Below are 12,705 nucleotides of genomic sequence, written 5' to 3'. Positions count from 1 at the left end.
AAACTGAGGCACAGAAGGAGCTCAGAGACCCAAAGACCCCAATTTTTCATGGACAGAGGACCAGTTTCCTCTGCTGATCCAGCCCCATGACCACAGTGACCTTCCCTGCATTGCAGCCATCCCCCAAATGCTCCCGCATCACCCACCCCATCCTCACCCACAGCTGGTGCTGAGCCTCACCACGGCTCAGTTTGCAGGATGAGCCCTCCCGGCCTGGCAATTAGACCTGAGAGGGGTGGAGGGTGCCAGGGGAAAGTTGGGGGCCTTTGGGAGGGTGTGGAGGAGACTGGGGTTTTGTTCACCCCTTTCCCACACTGGAAATCCTGAGCGTGCCTCAGTTTCCCCACGCAGCACTGGCGTGGGAACTGGAGCAGGGCGAGGCATGAGCAGGGTGTCAAGGGTGCTGGGCACGCCCTGTGCTGGGCAGGATGGGGCCAATGAGCCGCGTGGGGCCAGTTCGGGTGCCAACCCCAGCAGAGCCCAAGATACACCCACAGCCATGACTCATCCCTAACCACAGAGCCAGGTCAGGCTCTGGCCCTTTGGCACCATCACTGGGGCCGGGAGGAGCTGGAAGGGCCACAGGGTCCCCCCCGGAGAGGGCAGCTTCCAGGGCTGGCAGCAAACCCACAGTGCCTGGGGTGTGGGGCCAGGGTGCTGGGGGGGCTGCGTGTTTGGATTTGGGATGCTGTGCGTGTGCATGCATGTGGATGCATGTCCCTGTTGGCTGGGTCAGGGTGTGTGTGCATGTGCATGCATGTGCGTGCATGCATGTAGGTGTGTGTCCCTGTTTGCTGGGTCAGGGGGTGTGTGCATGTACACGCATGTGTGTGCATGCATGTGCATGTGTGTGCCCCTGTTGAGGGGGTGCATGTGTGTGTTGCAGCCCCCTTGCAGCCCATGTGCATTAGCGCACATACGCATGTGCGCACACGTGTCTTGGAGCAGCACATGTGCAGCTGGTGCCTTGTAGTGGGTGTGCATGCATGTGTGTCTGCCAGAGCGTGCATGTGTACACACGTGCATATCCTCATTGGGGTATATATGTGTGCATAAGCATGTAAGCGCATGCATGCGTGTGTAAATGCATGTGTCAGCGTGCATAGGCATGTGTGTAAGTGCACACAGGCAGGTATGCGCACAGAAGCCCATGCATGCACACATGCTAAGCGCATGCCCGTGCCGCAACCCGCCAGCACAGCCGCGTGCACCGAGCCCACGCGTGAGCGCGCCCAGCCGTGCACGCCTGCCCAAGGCCACGCGTGTGCGCGTGCATCCGTCCCGGCGAGGCGGCGGCTGGCGGGGAGCCGGGGCGCGGGGCGGGGGGGCCCGGGCCTTGGCCGGGGCAGCAGCGGGAGGAGGAGGAGGGAAGTGCGGCTCAGACAGTGCGGCGCCAGCAAACACCTGCAAACAGCTCCGGGCACACAATGGCAAATACAGGTGGGGAACCGCGGCCTCCGTCAGCGCCGCGATTGCATCAGACTCTGGCTCCTGCCAAGAGGCGAGCGAGCCGGCCTGGCCGGCCACCGGCACAGCGGCTGGGGGACGCCTGGCCTTCACCCCCCCGCGTTATTTTTTGCTCTCCTCATCCTCTTTCTTGCACCCGTGCGGTGTAGCTGGGAAGAGAAAGACAAAGCCTGCTTTGCTGGGCGGTGCGGCCGGGGGCATTTCTTGCGCTACATCTGCCCCACGAGGTAAATCACAGCCCCGGCAGGGCAACAGCAGCTACTTTTAGTTGTGTTTTTTTCCCTTTTTCTTCATTTTTTTCTTCTTTTTTTTTTTTTTTTTTCCAAATCAGGATTTCCAAGGAAAGCATCAGTGTCATGCCACAGCTCAGGCTGGGAAGCTGGGGTGGGGATCCAGGCAAGGTTTGTGCCCCCCACCCCCCCCCCGGCTATCCCCGGAGCCTGGGAACAGCAGGGCGGCTGTTCCAGGCAAGGCGCCGGGATCCGTCTGCCACGGGGGAGGAGGAGATGGCCCTGGGAGGCTTCCTGGGAGCCAGCGCCAAACCCTCACCCTGCCAAACCCCAGGGCCCCTGGGGACCTGCAGCCCCCAGCCCCAGCTGAGGGAATCCCTTGCCCTGACCTCCCCTGGCAAGGGGATGGGGTCCCCCTCTGCCTCCCCGATGCTGTTTCCATGCAAAATGCTCCAGCAGGACTGGTTTCTCCCACCCCACTAGTGCCTGTCCTCACTTCTCCCAGTAATCCCAGCCCCAAATTAGACTCATTAACTGCTCCCATGGGTCCAGGATCTCCACTGCCATCACCCCAGCTGAGGAACCCGTGGCAAGCTGGGGTGTTCACACTGCAAGGAGCCCCATTTTGCAGCTACGGAGACCCATCCCTGTCCCTTGGCTCATTCCCAGGGTGCTTTTCCCACCATTCCAACTAAACCCCTTTGGCACACGACACGGGTGAGCATGGGGACACTCACCCCTAAGCTACCCCTCAGCTTTTCTTCCCAAACTAAAAACCAGTGGAGACAGAAAAAACCTGTTTTTATCCATTACTGCAACATCAGCTCGGTTCCCAGCAGCAGTGGCTTCCGATGGGCACCCTCACCTGCCTCCCACTGCACCAGGACAGCCCCGTGTCACCCCATCCACGGGTGCCACAGGGTAACCTTCCCTTGGGAAGCCTAGGGACATCAAGCTGGGAGGAGAGTGGGATGTTCCCAGGGGTTCGTGATCCCGTTGGACTGGCTGTTGCTTTCTGGCTGCCCTGTGTACTGCTTCTCCCTGTGGAAATGCCCACGGACAAAGGGTGCTTTGTGGGTGCCAGCTGCACCCCGAGCTCACCTTGGCTGCTACGGGGTTTGCAGGCTGAAGCCAGTGCACATCGGGGAATGTCTGCATCACCCTGTGCCCCAAGACCCCTCTTCCCACTTTCCTCCTCCTCCTCCCACCCCTGACCCAGCTTACCTGGATACTGCAGTACCCCAGGGGTGCCCTGATGCCACCGGGCAAGCACCTACACCATGCCTGGTCGAGCCCATGGCAGGAAGGCTGGAGCCCGACACAAGGCATGAAGAAGATGGTGCTACAGATGGAGGGGTTTTAACTTAGCCCCCAGCAGAGGAGCCAGGCCTGACCCTGATGGCAAGCAGGCCAGCACCTTCCCCAGGGAGCAGGATCTGGCCCAGCTGCACTGCAGCCATGGGGCTCCACAGCTGAGCCGGCCGGCCGCATCTGCTCCTGGGCCAAAGGGAAACCGCAGCATTAATCCAAGGGGAGGGAAAGGCATTTCTGCTCCCAACACGCCTTCCCCGAAGTGCTGCCACCCCCCCCATAGCCCCGGGGGGGTCCAGGCCAGGCAGGGGCGTGCAGTGCGGATGGCACCTGGGGAACTGCAAGGCTCAAAGCAGCCCTAATTAGAGCCATGGCAGCTGCAGCCCAGAACTCCCCCTTCCCGTGTGGGGGGAAAGCATCACCCCCCTTCCAGCCCGAAAGCAGCTCTTACCCAGCCTCAGGGTACTGGGCAGCCCCTTTTTGCAAGGCATAGAGTGGAAACCCTTGGAAAAAAAGCATCCTTTCCCCCCCTCCCCAAGGTGCCAGCTACACCTCCAGATGGTCCCCGGGGCTCAGCAGCGTCTTCACTCCTTCCATATCAGATAAGCGGGGCAGCACCCAAAATAACAGGCAGACACCTCGGCCGGGAGACAGCAGCCTAGGGTTAATTCCTCCCATACCTGAGCTGACATTTCAAAGCTATTAAACAACTAATGAGATTCCTACCATAACCCTAGAAGTTACAGTAAGAGAAAGGGGTTTGGGGGCTCCCACCCCCAGGGTGCTGCTCTCCCACCCATGGGGTGCACCCTGGTTACCTCTGCCCCCAGAGATGGGGAAAAACATTCTGAACGACCTGTTTTTATTACGTAAAAATGTAACTTTTATAAAAAGTTTATAAAGCAAGTACAAGGCATGTTCGCAGAAAATCACCTTCCTGCACAAAAGGTACAAAACGTTATACTCTAGTATAGAGCTCCACAATACATGAGGCCGCAGCCCCAGAGAGTTTGGTTCATACGCGAGGATGTGCCCCCCCCTCCCCAAAACCCCCTGAATTCCACCCCCACCCCCCCCAAAACCTTCAAAAAAAAAAAAAGGACTCGCTGCTATAATCCAAAAATATACAGACAACCGCCTCTTCACCAGTCTATCATTAAAAGTATCTCGTTGAGGTTCGGGTCCAAAGTCTTGCCAAGTCGGGATGCTGCGCTCCGGGGGGGCTGCTGGCGGCGGAGGGATGGTGGGGGTCGGGACCAGCCGCCCCCCGCCGGCGGGGCCCGGGCCCGGGGGAGGCGATGCCGGGGGCGGTAGGTCGCAGACAGCCCGGCGCCACGGAGGAAGCTGCTATTTACCTCCGGCTGATAACGAACCAGGAACCGACACTCGCTGCCTGTTTGCTAATTGGCACCGGGAGAAGAGAGAAGAAAGGCGGGGGAGAAGGGGGGAAGGAGAAAAAAAGTTATAAATATTAAGTGTTGTGGTAACTCTGGGTTTGGTGGTCGGGAGGCGGGGGACCGCCATGCATCGGGGCGGGTATCGGTCCCCTGAGGATGATGCTGGGGGGGAATCGGGGGGGACACACACTCACCTGATGGAGCAGCCGTTAGTGACACAAGCTTCTCTCGTCTTTGGAGCAGAGTTCAGACGCCAGCTCGGCCGCCTGCGGAAAGCAGGGACAGCGCTGAGGACCACCCCCTTGCCACGACACCCACCCCCACCACCCCCGGCATCCGGGGCCGCGCATCACCCCCAGCCCACCATACCCTCCTCACCCCACCATACACCACCACCACCACCCCCTCCAACGCAGCGCAACTCTTACCTTAAGGGACAGCAGGGTGGCCTCGGAGGAGGGGTCGCGGCCCTTGGCCCCCTCCTCCAGCACGATCTGGAGGTCGAAGATGTAATCGATAACATGCTGCAGGATCTCCACTTGGCTCACCTTGGTGCCTTGCGGGATGCCCGGCACCAGCTCCCGCAATTTAGAGTAACAATCGTTCATATCGTAGAGCAAGTTCATGGGCTCCTCCAAGGCCGGGCTCTTGTTGTTGCTGCCGCGGGCGATGGCCAGGCTCTGCTCCGAGAGGCAGCACACGGCCTCGTAGCAGCTCCGCACCGACCGCACCGGGCTGATGGCTTTCATGGTGGGGGGCCGGGGGTCACAGCTCGGCTGGGGGATGCAGGAGGGGAGGGGAAAGGGGGGGATGCCTGGGCGCGTCGGTGCGTGTCGCGACGGCTGGGACCTCCGAGCACCTCGACCACCAAAGCTTGGACCAGCGACCCCCACCTCGGCAACCCCGCACTCACAAACCCTCGGGCTCCGCCGGTACACTGGGAAAACGGGAGCCCCGCGCCGCCTTTTATATAGGCAGCCGGCGGGGCCCCGCCCCATGCATGCAGATAAGCCTTGGATCCCGCCCTCTTTATGTAAATGAAGTGCTAAGCCCCACCCTTGTATCTAAATGAGGCCAGCCTCACCACCCCCCCTACCCCCCCCCCATTGACCCCCGGTGGCCCCACGGCGGGGGGGGGGGGGACACGGCCACGCAGGTCGCCCCCGCAGCCAGCCCCCCACCCCACCCCTTGGGGGATCCCCCTAAACCCCTTGGACACCCCAACCCCCCAAACTGCCCCCAGCCCCCGCACTGAATCCCCCCTATTTTCAGGCAGGACACGGGGGGGGGGGGGGTTTCCCGGCCCCCCGTGTTTTTACCGGGCGCTCTCCTAAGGAAATTAGTGCCGCCCTGTTCCTCAATCCGCTTCTCATCTGACCCCCAGACTTTCTGGCGTCAGGAATTATCTTGTGACCAGCAGAAAAAAATTAATTGCGGTAAAACTGAGGTTACGATGGAGAAACCAGATTTAGGTCAGCGCCTGCGAGGGGCCGGCCTGCAGGCTGGGGGGGCGGGGGGGGGGGGGGAGATTTATAGGCGAGGGGGTTTGTTTCAGTCGGAGTGATGAGGAGGGGGAAAGGCAGCCCCCCCCCCCCATCGCTGCCGCTCGGTGCCCACGCGTGTCGCCGCGGCGGGTGGCGGTGCCACATGGAGGGGCGCGGGGGGGCCGCAGGGCCCAGGTTGGGAATCGTTAAGCCAAGGGGAGACACACACACCCCACCCCATTGGTTTCACAGGTTTTGGTCGGGGGGGGGGGGGGGGAGCGCAGGAGAGTGGGGGGCACAGCCGAGAGGGTGGGGGGCACTGCGGCAGCCCGGGGGTCCCGATGCAGGGGGGTGCGGGGGGGGCCAGGGCACTGGCCGGAGTCCCGCCGTCCCCCCCGACAGCCACCAACCACGGACGGTGCCGCTGGGGTCCGACCCCCCGCAGCTCACCGGGTCTGGGGCCGCAGGCCGGGACAGTCGCCACCCCCCCCCCCCCGGCCAGGGAGCCGCTCGGTGGCCCCCAGCCCCCCCCGGGCAGCATGGCGCTGTCCGAGGGGCTGCGGTATTTTTTGTGACCCGCCCCGAATTTCCTGGGAAATCGCCTCCGTGTGAAGGGTGGCAGCTTGGGGGGAGCCGTAATTACCCTCATTAACCTGCTCTGGGGCAAGCGGCAGCAACCGCGACCCCCCTAAAAAACGGGAGGGGGGGGGGGGGGGAGTAATATTCCTTTCTATTTAAAAAATGTAAAGTTTCAAGTTAAATAAAAATTAAATAAAAATGTGGTATGTAAAAATTAGAAAGTCTAGAAATCATAAATAAAACATTTAACAATTAAAACCCGAAGAGTTAACAAATAAAAATAAGGTTTGAAAATAAAAAATTAAACGTTAAAAAGTGAAAAGTTACAACTACAAAATGAAAAGTTAAAGAATGGAAAGTTAAAAAATAAAAGTAAAAAAGGAAAAGTGAAAAAATTCAAAAGTCACAAGTTAAAAACGTGAAAATAAGAGGTTAAAAACTTTAAAAATCAAACGTGAAAAGTTAGAAAATTAATAAGGTGAAAAGCTAAAAAATTAATAAGTCAAAAGTTAAAAACTTAAGAAATGAAAAAAAGTTAAAAACTAAAAATAAAAGGTGAAAGGTTAAAATATTAATACGTTCAAAACTTAAAGTTAAAAATTAATAAGTAAAAAATGAAAAGTTAAAAACCTGAAAATAGGAAGTCAACAGTTAAAAGAATTAAAAAGTTAAAAAACGTTAAAAATGAAAAGTGAAAAATACAAAAAAATGACAAGTCAAAAAAAATTAAAAACGCAAAGCTAAAAAGGAAAAAAGGGGGGGGGGGGGGGGGGGGGGGAAGAAGCCCCGAGAAACACAACCCAGCTCCGAGCTGCGCAGCCGGCCCGAGCGCTCCCCCCGGCCCGGGGACCCCCCGCCCGCCCCGACCCCGCTAATTCCCATGGCCGCCCCCCCCCCGTTTCCCAGGGCGGGGGGGCCGCCGGGGGCAGCTTTTGTTTGCAGGGGGGTTTTGTTGGCGGCGGTTCCCACAGGCGCTGCCTGGGCGGCGGGACCCGCTGCCTTTGCCCAGCTGTGGCGCGGGCCCTCCAGCTGTGTTGATCTAACTCCCGGCCCCAGACAGCCTGGCGCCAGCCCTGCGCGCGTCATGCATGCACGGCGCGGCGTGGCCAAGGCAACCCCCCCCACCTCCGGGGGGGCCGCGCTGATGTGGGGGACCCCGGGGGTGCCGGCAAGGTGGGAGCACGAGATGCCACCCCCCCACCCCCCCACCGCGCGCCCCCCGCCCCGCCGGCATCCCCCCCCTCCCCCCCCCCCCCCCGCTGCTGGGTGGCCGCCCCCGGTGCCCCCATGCTTTTGGGGTGCCAGCGCTGGGTTTGGGGGGGTCCCCACGCTGCGGCTGGGGGGGGTGCGGGTTTGTTGGCGCGGAGGAGGGAAGAGGGGGGGCGGGGGGGGGGGGGGAGCGAGCGAGATGATTTCATGGTGAAAAGGGCCCACACTGGGTGTTCTATTAAAAAATGAAAAGAGGAGGAGCGGGAGCTGGGGGCTGCCCGGCTCGGCGAGCCCCCCCAAACCATGCAAAGCCTCCGCGGGGGGGCTGTGACCGTGCCCCCCACTTCCAGCTCAGCCATCGCTTCCCACAACCTTTCCCGGGAATGGATGGTTAATCCCAAGCGATTTTCCCGCACTGCAAATACCTGCGGGGGTCCCCGAGCTCGGGGGGGTCCACAAGCAGCTGCCCCCCACCCCCACCCCCAAATCCACCCCTCGGGCTTAGGTTTGGGTTGATATATTTATTTCTTTTTTCCTTAAATAAGTCAGTACAGGTGGCAGGATGTGAAGGACATAAAGCAGCGTGGAAGGGGCCGGATTCAGCAGGCTGCCGCGGGGCAGGGAGGGTGAGCGTGGGGGTCCCGGTGTTCCCAGGGGGGACACGCCAGTGTTTTTTTGGGGAATTTCTCGCGTTTTGGAAGCAGGAGGCTGCCTGGGAGCACTGGCTGCAGGGAAGGGAGCGGGAGGAACGGAGACGTGGCAGAGCGCCCAAGGCAGCTACAAAGGGAAGGGCTCTTCCCCAGGGGTCATCTGGATTTGCTTTTGGGATAGGGCTGGGGTATAAATCCCATCTCCCTGGGATCTTCGGAGACCCTCTGGATCCTTCGGGAGCGAGGGAAGCTGGGGGACACGGCAGGCCACGCTTCAGCTCAGCACAACGTGGGAGCGAGAGCTCAGAGCGAGCATTTTAATTCATCGATTTTTGGAGACCCTCAAGCCAACTGCCCAGCCCGGGCACCCGCATGGCACAGCACGGCACGGCACGGCACTGACCCAAGGGAGCTTTGGTGCTGGAGAAGGAATCCGGATGGATGCTCAAGGGGAAAAAGGGTTTCTGGCTTCTTAAACTGGCTCTGAAATCTCCTTCCCACCTCGTCCCCCGGGACACCGGGCTGCCACCCCGTGCCGTGCCAGGCTGTGCCGCGCGGTGAGCTTTGGTCACTGCACTCCTTCCCGGGTGCCGGCTGTCCCTGCGCCCCAATCCCTGCCAGGGCCGGGTGCCCCGGGTGGGCAGCGGGGCTGGGATGGGCAGGGACAGGCAGCCCGGCTCCAGCTGTTGGTGACACAAGGGACATGCCAAAGGCCCTGGCGCGGTTCGGCAAACCCAGCCTCCCTTGGGGTCCCTGTGGCCGTGGTGACAGCCCCATCCTGGGCTACCACATCCCAGATTTGGGGGTGTTTGGGGATAAATGGGGATTATAAATGGGAATGGGCAGATTGGATGGATGCACGCCTGCCACACGAGGCTGACGGCATGGGACAGAGCCCGGCCCCGGCCGCCTGCTGTGCCTCAGTTTACCCCGTCACCCACGGCAGGGACCTGCCGCAAGAGCCAGATGGTGCCAGAGGCTCCGGGCCAGGCCTTGCGCCGTGCTGGATGTGCAGGGAAATGGGGGGGGATGAGGGGGGACCCAGGAGGGGCACTGCTGGGAGTGGGCACCCAAGGAGGGGCAGCCAGCCCCCACCCTGGGCTGGGTAACTAGGAGACCGGATCTGGCCTTGGGGAATGCGCAGCTGTTTGTGCAGGGGATTAACCCCAGGGACCCCCCTCGTCCCCTGTGCCTGAGGCAGGGGCTGAGCAGCCCACCCCGCAGCCAGGCAGGGGGAGCTCAGCCCAACTGAGCCTGCACCCGAAGAGCACTGCCTGCTGGTGGTCATTAGGGGCCAGAGTGAACACAGGGAGGCATTACCTTGCTCCAGAGCACCCAGGGGAGGGAGAGGAGCACACGCATCCCTCTGGAGGGGGCCCGTGACCCCAGCCTTGGCCAGCTGCCCAGCCACCGTCTGTGCCTCAGTTTCCCCAGACTCCGTCCCTGCCAAAGCCCAGCCAGGAGCAGGGCCGTGGCTCCATCTCTGTCACCCGCAGCACCGGCAGGGCCAGGGGGATCTGTGGCTTCCCACCGGGAAGCAGAGCCACTTGTCCAGGGCAATCCCTGGGCACCCCCAGCCCCCCAGAGGGGAGAGGCCGGGAGACTGTGAGTATCCCCGGGTGGTACCCGGCCGCAGGGGGGTGGCGTGCAGCGAGGCCGGGGGTCCCGCAGGCCTGGGGGGCGGCAGGCGGGCGGCAGCGCTGTTCCCAGCGCCGGGATTCCCCGCAGCTGCTTCCTGCAGCCCTATCTCACGGGCACATCTGGGGGAGCTGGGAGCGGCTGCCCCCCCCGGCGCTTCCTGCGCTGCCCCCCACCCCCCCGGCCCTGGCTGCCGTTCTCACGGCCACCCCCAGGGCCAGCCAGACCCCCATGTCCCCCCCAACCCGATGCCCACCCCAGGCCTGACACCACAGCAGCACCCTGTGTCCCATCTGCACCCCTGGGCTGGATCTCATATTCCTGCCCCACCCCCACCCCCCCACCCCTTATGGAGCATCCGCAGTGCTGTGGGGGGGCTGGAGCATCATACCTCATTACCCCAACGGGGCCAAGGCTGACCATGGGGTAAGGCCAGCTGGTGCCACGTGACCCCCCAACCCACACAGGCCGGGGGGGTACATGTGGGTGCACCCAGCAGGGTGAGGTGCTGTGCCACCACTACGGGTGCACCCACAATTTGGCACATACCCCCCCCCCTTGCTCTGTCCTCCTGCCTCTGCTCTGCATCCATCGTTTCCTCTGCAAAAGGAGGAGGAGGATGGGGCGGGGGTGTGTGAAGGCTGCAGGTGTGAGAGCATCCCTGCTTGCAGCCCCCGGCCGCTGCAGGTGTGGGGACACTGGTGACTCAGAGGAGCCTGGGCCCCGCTGCCACCACCCCGGTGGCAAGCAAAGCACCTCCTGCCTCCCACGATATCCTCCCGGGCCCGGGGTGTGGTGGCGGGGGGGCAGCGGGCACCCACAGCCGGCACCACCTTCACCGCAGCCCCCCCCTCCCCAAGGTGGGGTGCTCCAGCCCTGGAATGGTGTGGAGAGGGGAAACTGAGGCAAGGGGAAGGGGAGCCCATCCTGGGTTTCATGGAGGTGCACAGGTCCCAGGAGGGGTTTTGCTGTTCCCCGCAGCTCCCCCTGAATCCCTCCCTTCCTCAGGCCCCCACATTCCTCCCCCCAGGTCCTGCCGTGCTGCAGGATGTGGCTTTGCCAGGCTGCCTCGCTACACCCAGAGAGACTGTTACAACTCATCACACCCCCCCACCCCATGCTGCCCAGCCCCAAATCACACCACCCCCAGCAAACCCCCCCCCCGAAAACTTGACACACACCCCCAAGCACCCTAAACACCCCAGATCCCCCTCCCAAAATGACAGGAGCCCCCAGCTCCAGTCACCCATCCCACTACGCCCAGCACGGCCGGAAAGCCACGTCCCGTGGAACAACCCCCCTACCACGGAAAAACATGGCGGGGGGGGGAAGGTGCTTTATCTTGGCCCCCATCAGCCCCTAATAAGGCAGCTTTATTTTTAGCGAAGGTGAAAGCCAGAGCAACCAGCTCAAGAGCTTTTTCCACTCACATCTGCATTTGTACAATTTGGGTTTCCTGTCGTGGTTTCGGCACTTTTCAAACCTGCCTGAATTGTTATTTTGTTCGCTCGTCGAAGAGCCCTACAGATACCTCCCCCGGTATAAATAACGCGTGAGCATCCCCTCCCCGACCGCCTGCTCATCCGGCCCCACGCCCCACCACCCTGCTTTCTTGGAATGGGATCCGAGCATCCCCCTGGGATTTGGATGCTGGTGGAGGTTCAGTGCTGGACCACATCTTCCCAGCCCTGGACCATGTGCTCCCAGCCCTGCATCGCAGCTTTCCAGCCCCAGTGAGGGGAAGCAGCCGCTTCGCAGACCCTGAGTGGGGAAACTGAGGCAGGGATGGGGTCAGCGCTGGGCTGTGGGGGTGGGGACCCCAGCTTGGGCCTCCCCCAGGGGCCCACAGGTTGCGCGGCCACGCTGGGTTTAAGCAGGAGGTGACATGTGTCAGGCAGCAAAGCTGGGGGACAAAGAGGGGGGTCGAGGGTTGTACCCTCCCCCTGCTGCCAACCCATCCCCACGGGGGTGGGCTGAGACCTGCCCAACTCAGCCCAGCTGTGCTGGGGTCAGCTCAGCTCCTCAGCACAGCCACTGCCGGGGGACACACACAGCTGTGTGCCCCCCCCCAGCCCTGGCCGGGAGCACGGCCCCCTCCCCGCTTCCTCTGACACAGAGTTTCCATCCGCCCGGAGCAGGTGCCAGGTGAGGGGCAGTGGGGGGGGGGCGAGAAGGCGCCCTCCTTCTCTCCTCAAGCTGCATCCTTGCTGGGCCCCATGCAGGAAAGGGGGGACAGAGGGCTCAGCTCCCCCCAGCCGCCCCGCCCCCCCCCCCCCCCCCCCAGTACACCCCAGTGCTCCTCCAAACCCACTGGAGCTGTGGGAGCCATGCAGCCATGCTGCCCCTCAGTTCTGGGGGGCACAACCCAACCCTGCCCCCCCACATACCCACCATGGTCCCTCCGACACCCCCCCAGTCCCCCATCGCCACCTACCCCCCTTCCCAAAATCCAGCCTGACACGAAGCATCTGTCCCGATTGCAGGGGTGGGCCTCCCTGTGCCCCCTCCAGCTCTGCTCACCCTATTCCCCTCGCCTGCCCCAGCACCCCGGGACAGATGCTGCCTCTCCACATGGGCACACACAAATACAGCTCTGACCTGGCCTAACCCCAATAGACATCAGAGAATCCAACATCACCCCATCCTCCTGGGGGGTCCAGCACTCCCGGCTCCATCCGGCAGCCTGGGGTGATGCGGGGGGGGAATAAAACCGTGGGGGTGATGGAGAGGGATGTGATGG

General features: G+C 61.8%; 1 protein-coding gene across 1 annotated transcript; it reads right to left on the bottom strand.

Moving 5' to 3' along the window:
* Nucleotides 1-3,853: 3,853 nt before the first annotated feature.
* Nucleotides 3,854-5,361, bottom strand: ID3 (inhibitor of DNA binding 3). Its single transcript, XM_056333387.1, has 3 exons — nt 4,834-5,361; nt 4,600-4,671; nt 3,854-4,408 (listed from the first exon to the last, which is right to left on the bottom strand). Exons 1-2 carry the CDS (start codon nt 5,152-5,154, stop codon nt 4,615-4,617), a joined length of 378 nt encoding a protein of 125 aa, XP_056189362.1. The 5' UTR covers nt 5,155-5,361; the 3' UTR covers nt 3,854-4,408; nt 4,600-4,614.
* Nucleotides 5,362-12,705: the final 7,344 nt, after the last annotated feature.

This window comes from Falco biarmicus, chromosome 3 (genome assembly GCF_023638135.1).
Source record: "Falco biarmicus isolate bFalBia1 chromosome 3, bFalBia1.pri, whole genome shotgun sequence".
NCBI classification, from domain to species: domain Eukaryota; kingdom Metazoa; phylum Chordata; class Aves; order Falconiformes; family Falconidae; genus Falco; species Falco biarmicus.
Note: the sequence above shows the minus strand (reverse complement) of the source record. Positions and strands in the feature narration are given on the sequence as shown.

Coding starts and splice junctions, on each gene's coding strand:
- ID3 (XM_056333387.1), bottom strand. CDS start 5,154: ATGAAAGCCATCAGCCCGGTGCGGTCGGTGCGGAGCTGCTACGAGGCC. Junction 4,672..4,833: donor CCACCCTGCTGTCCCTTAAG/GTAAGAGTTGCG, acceptor TGCTTTCCGCAG/GCGGCCGAGCTGGCGTCTGA.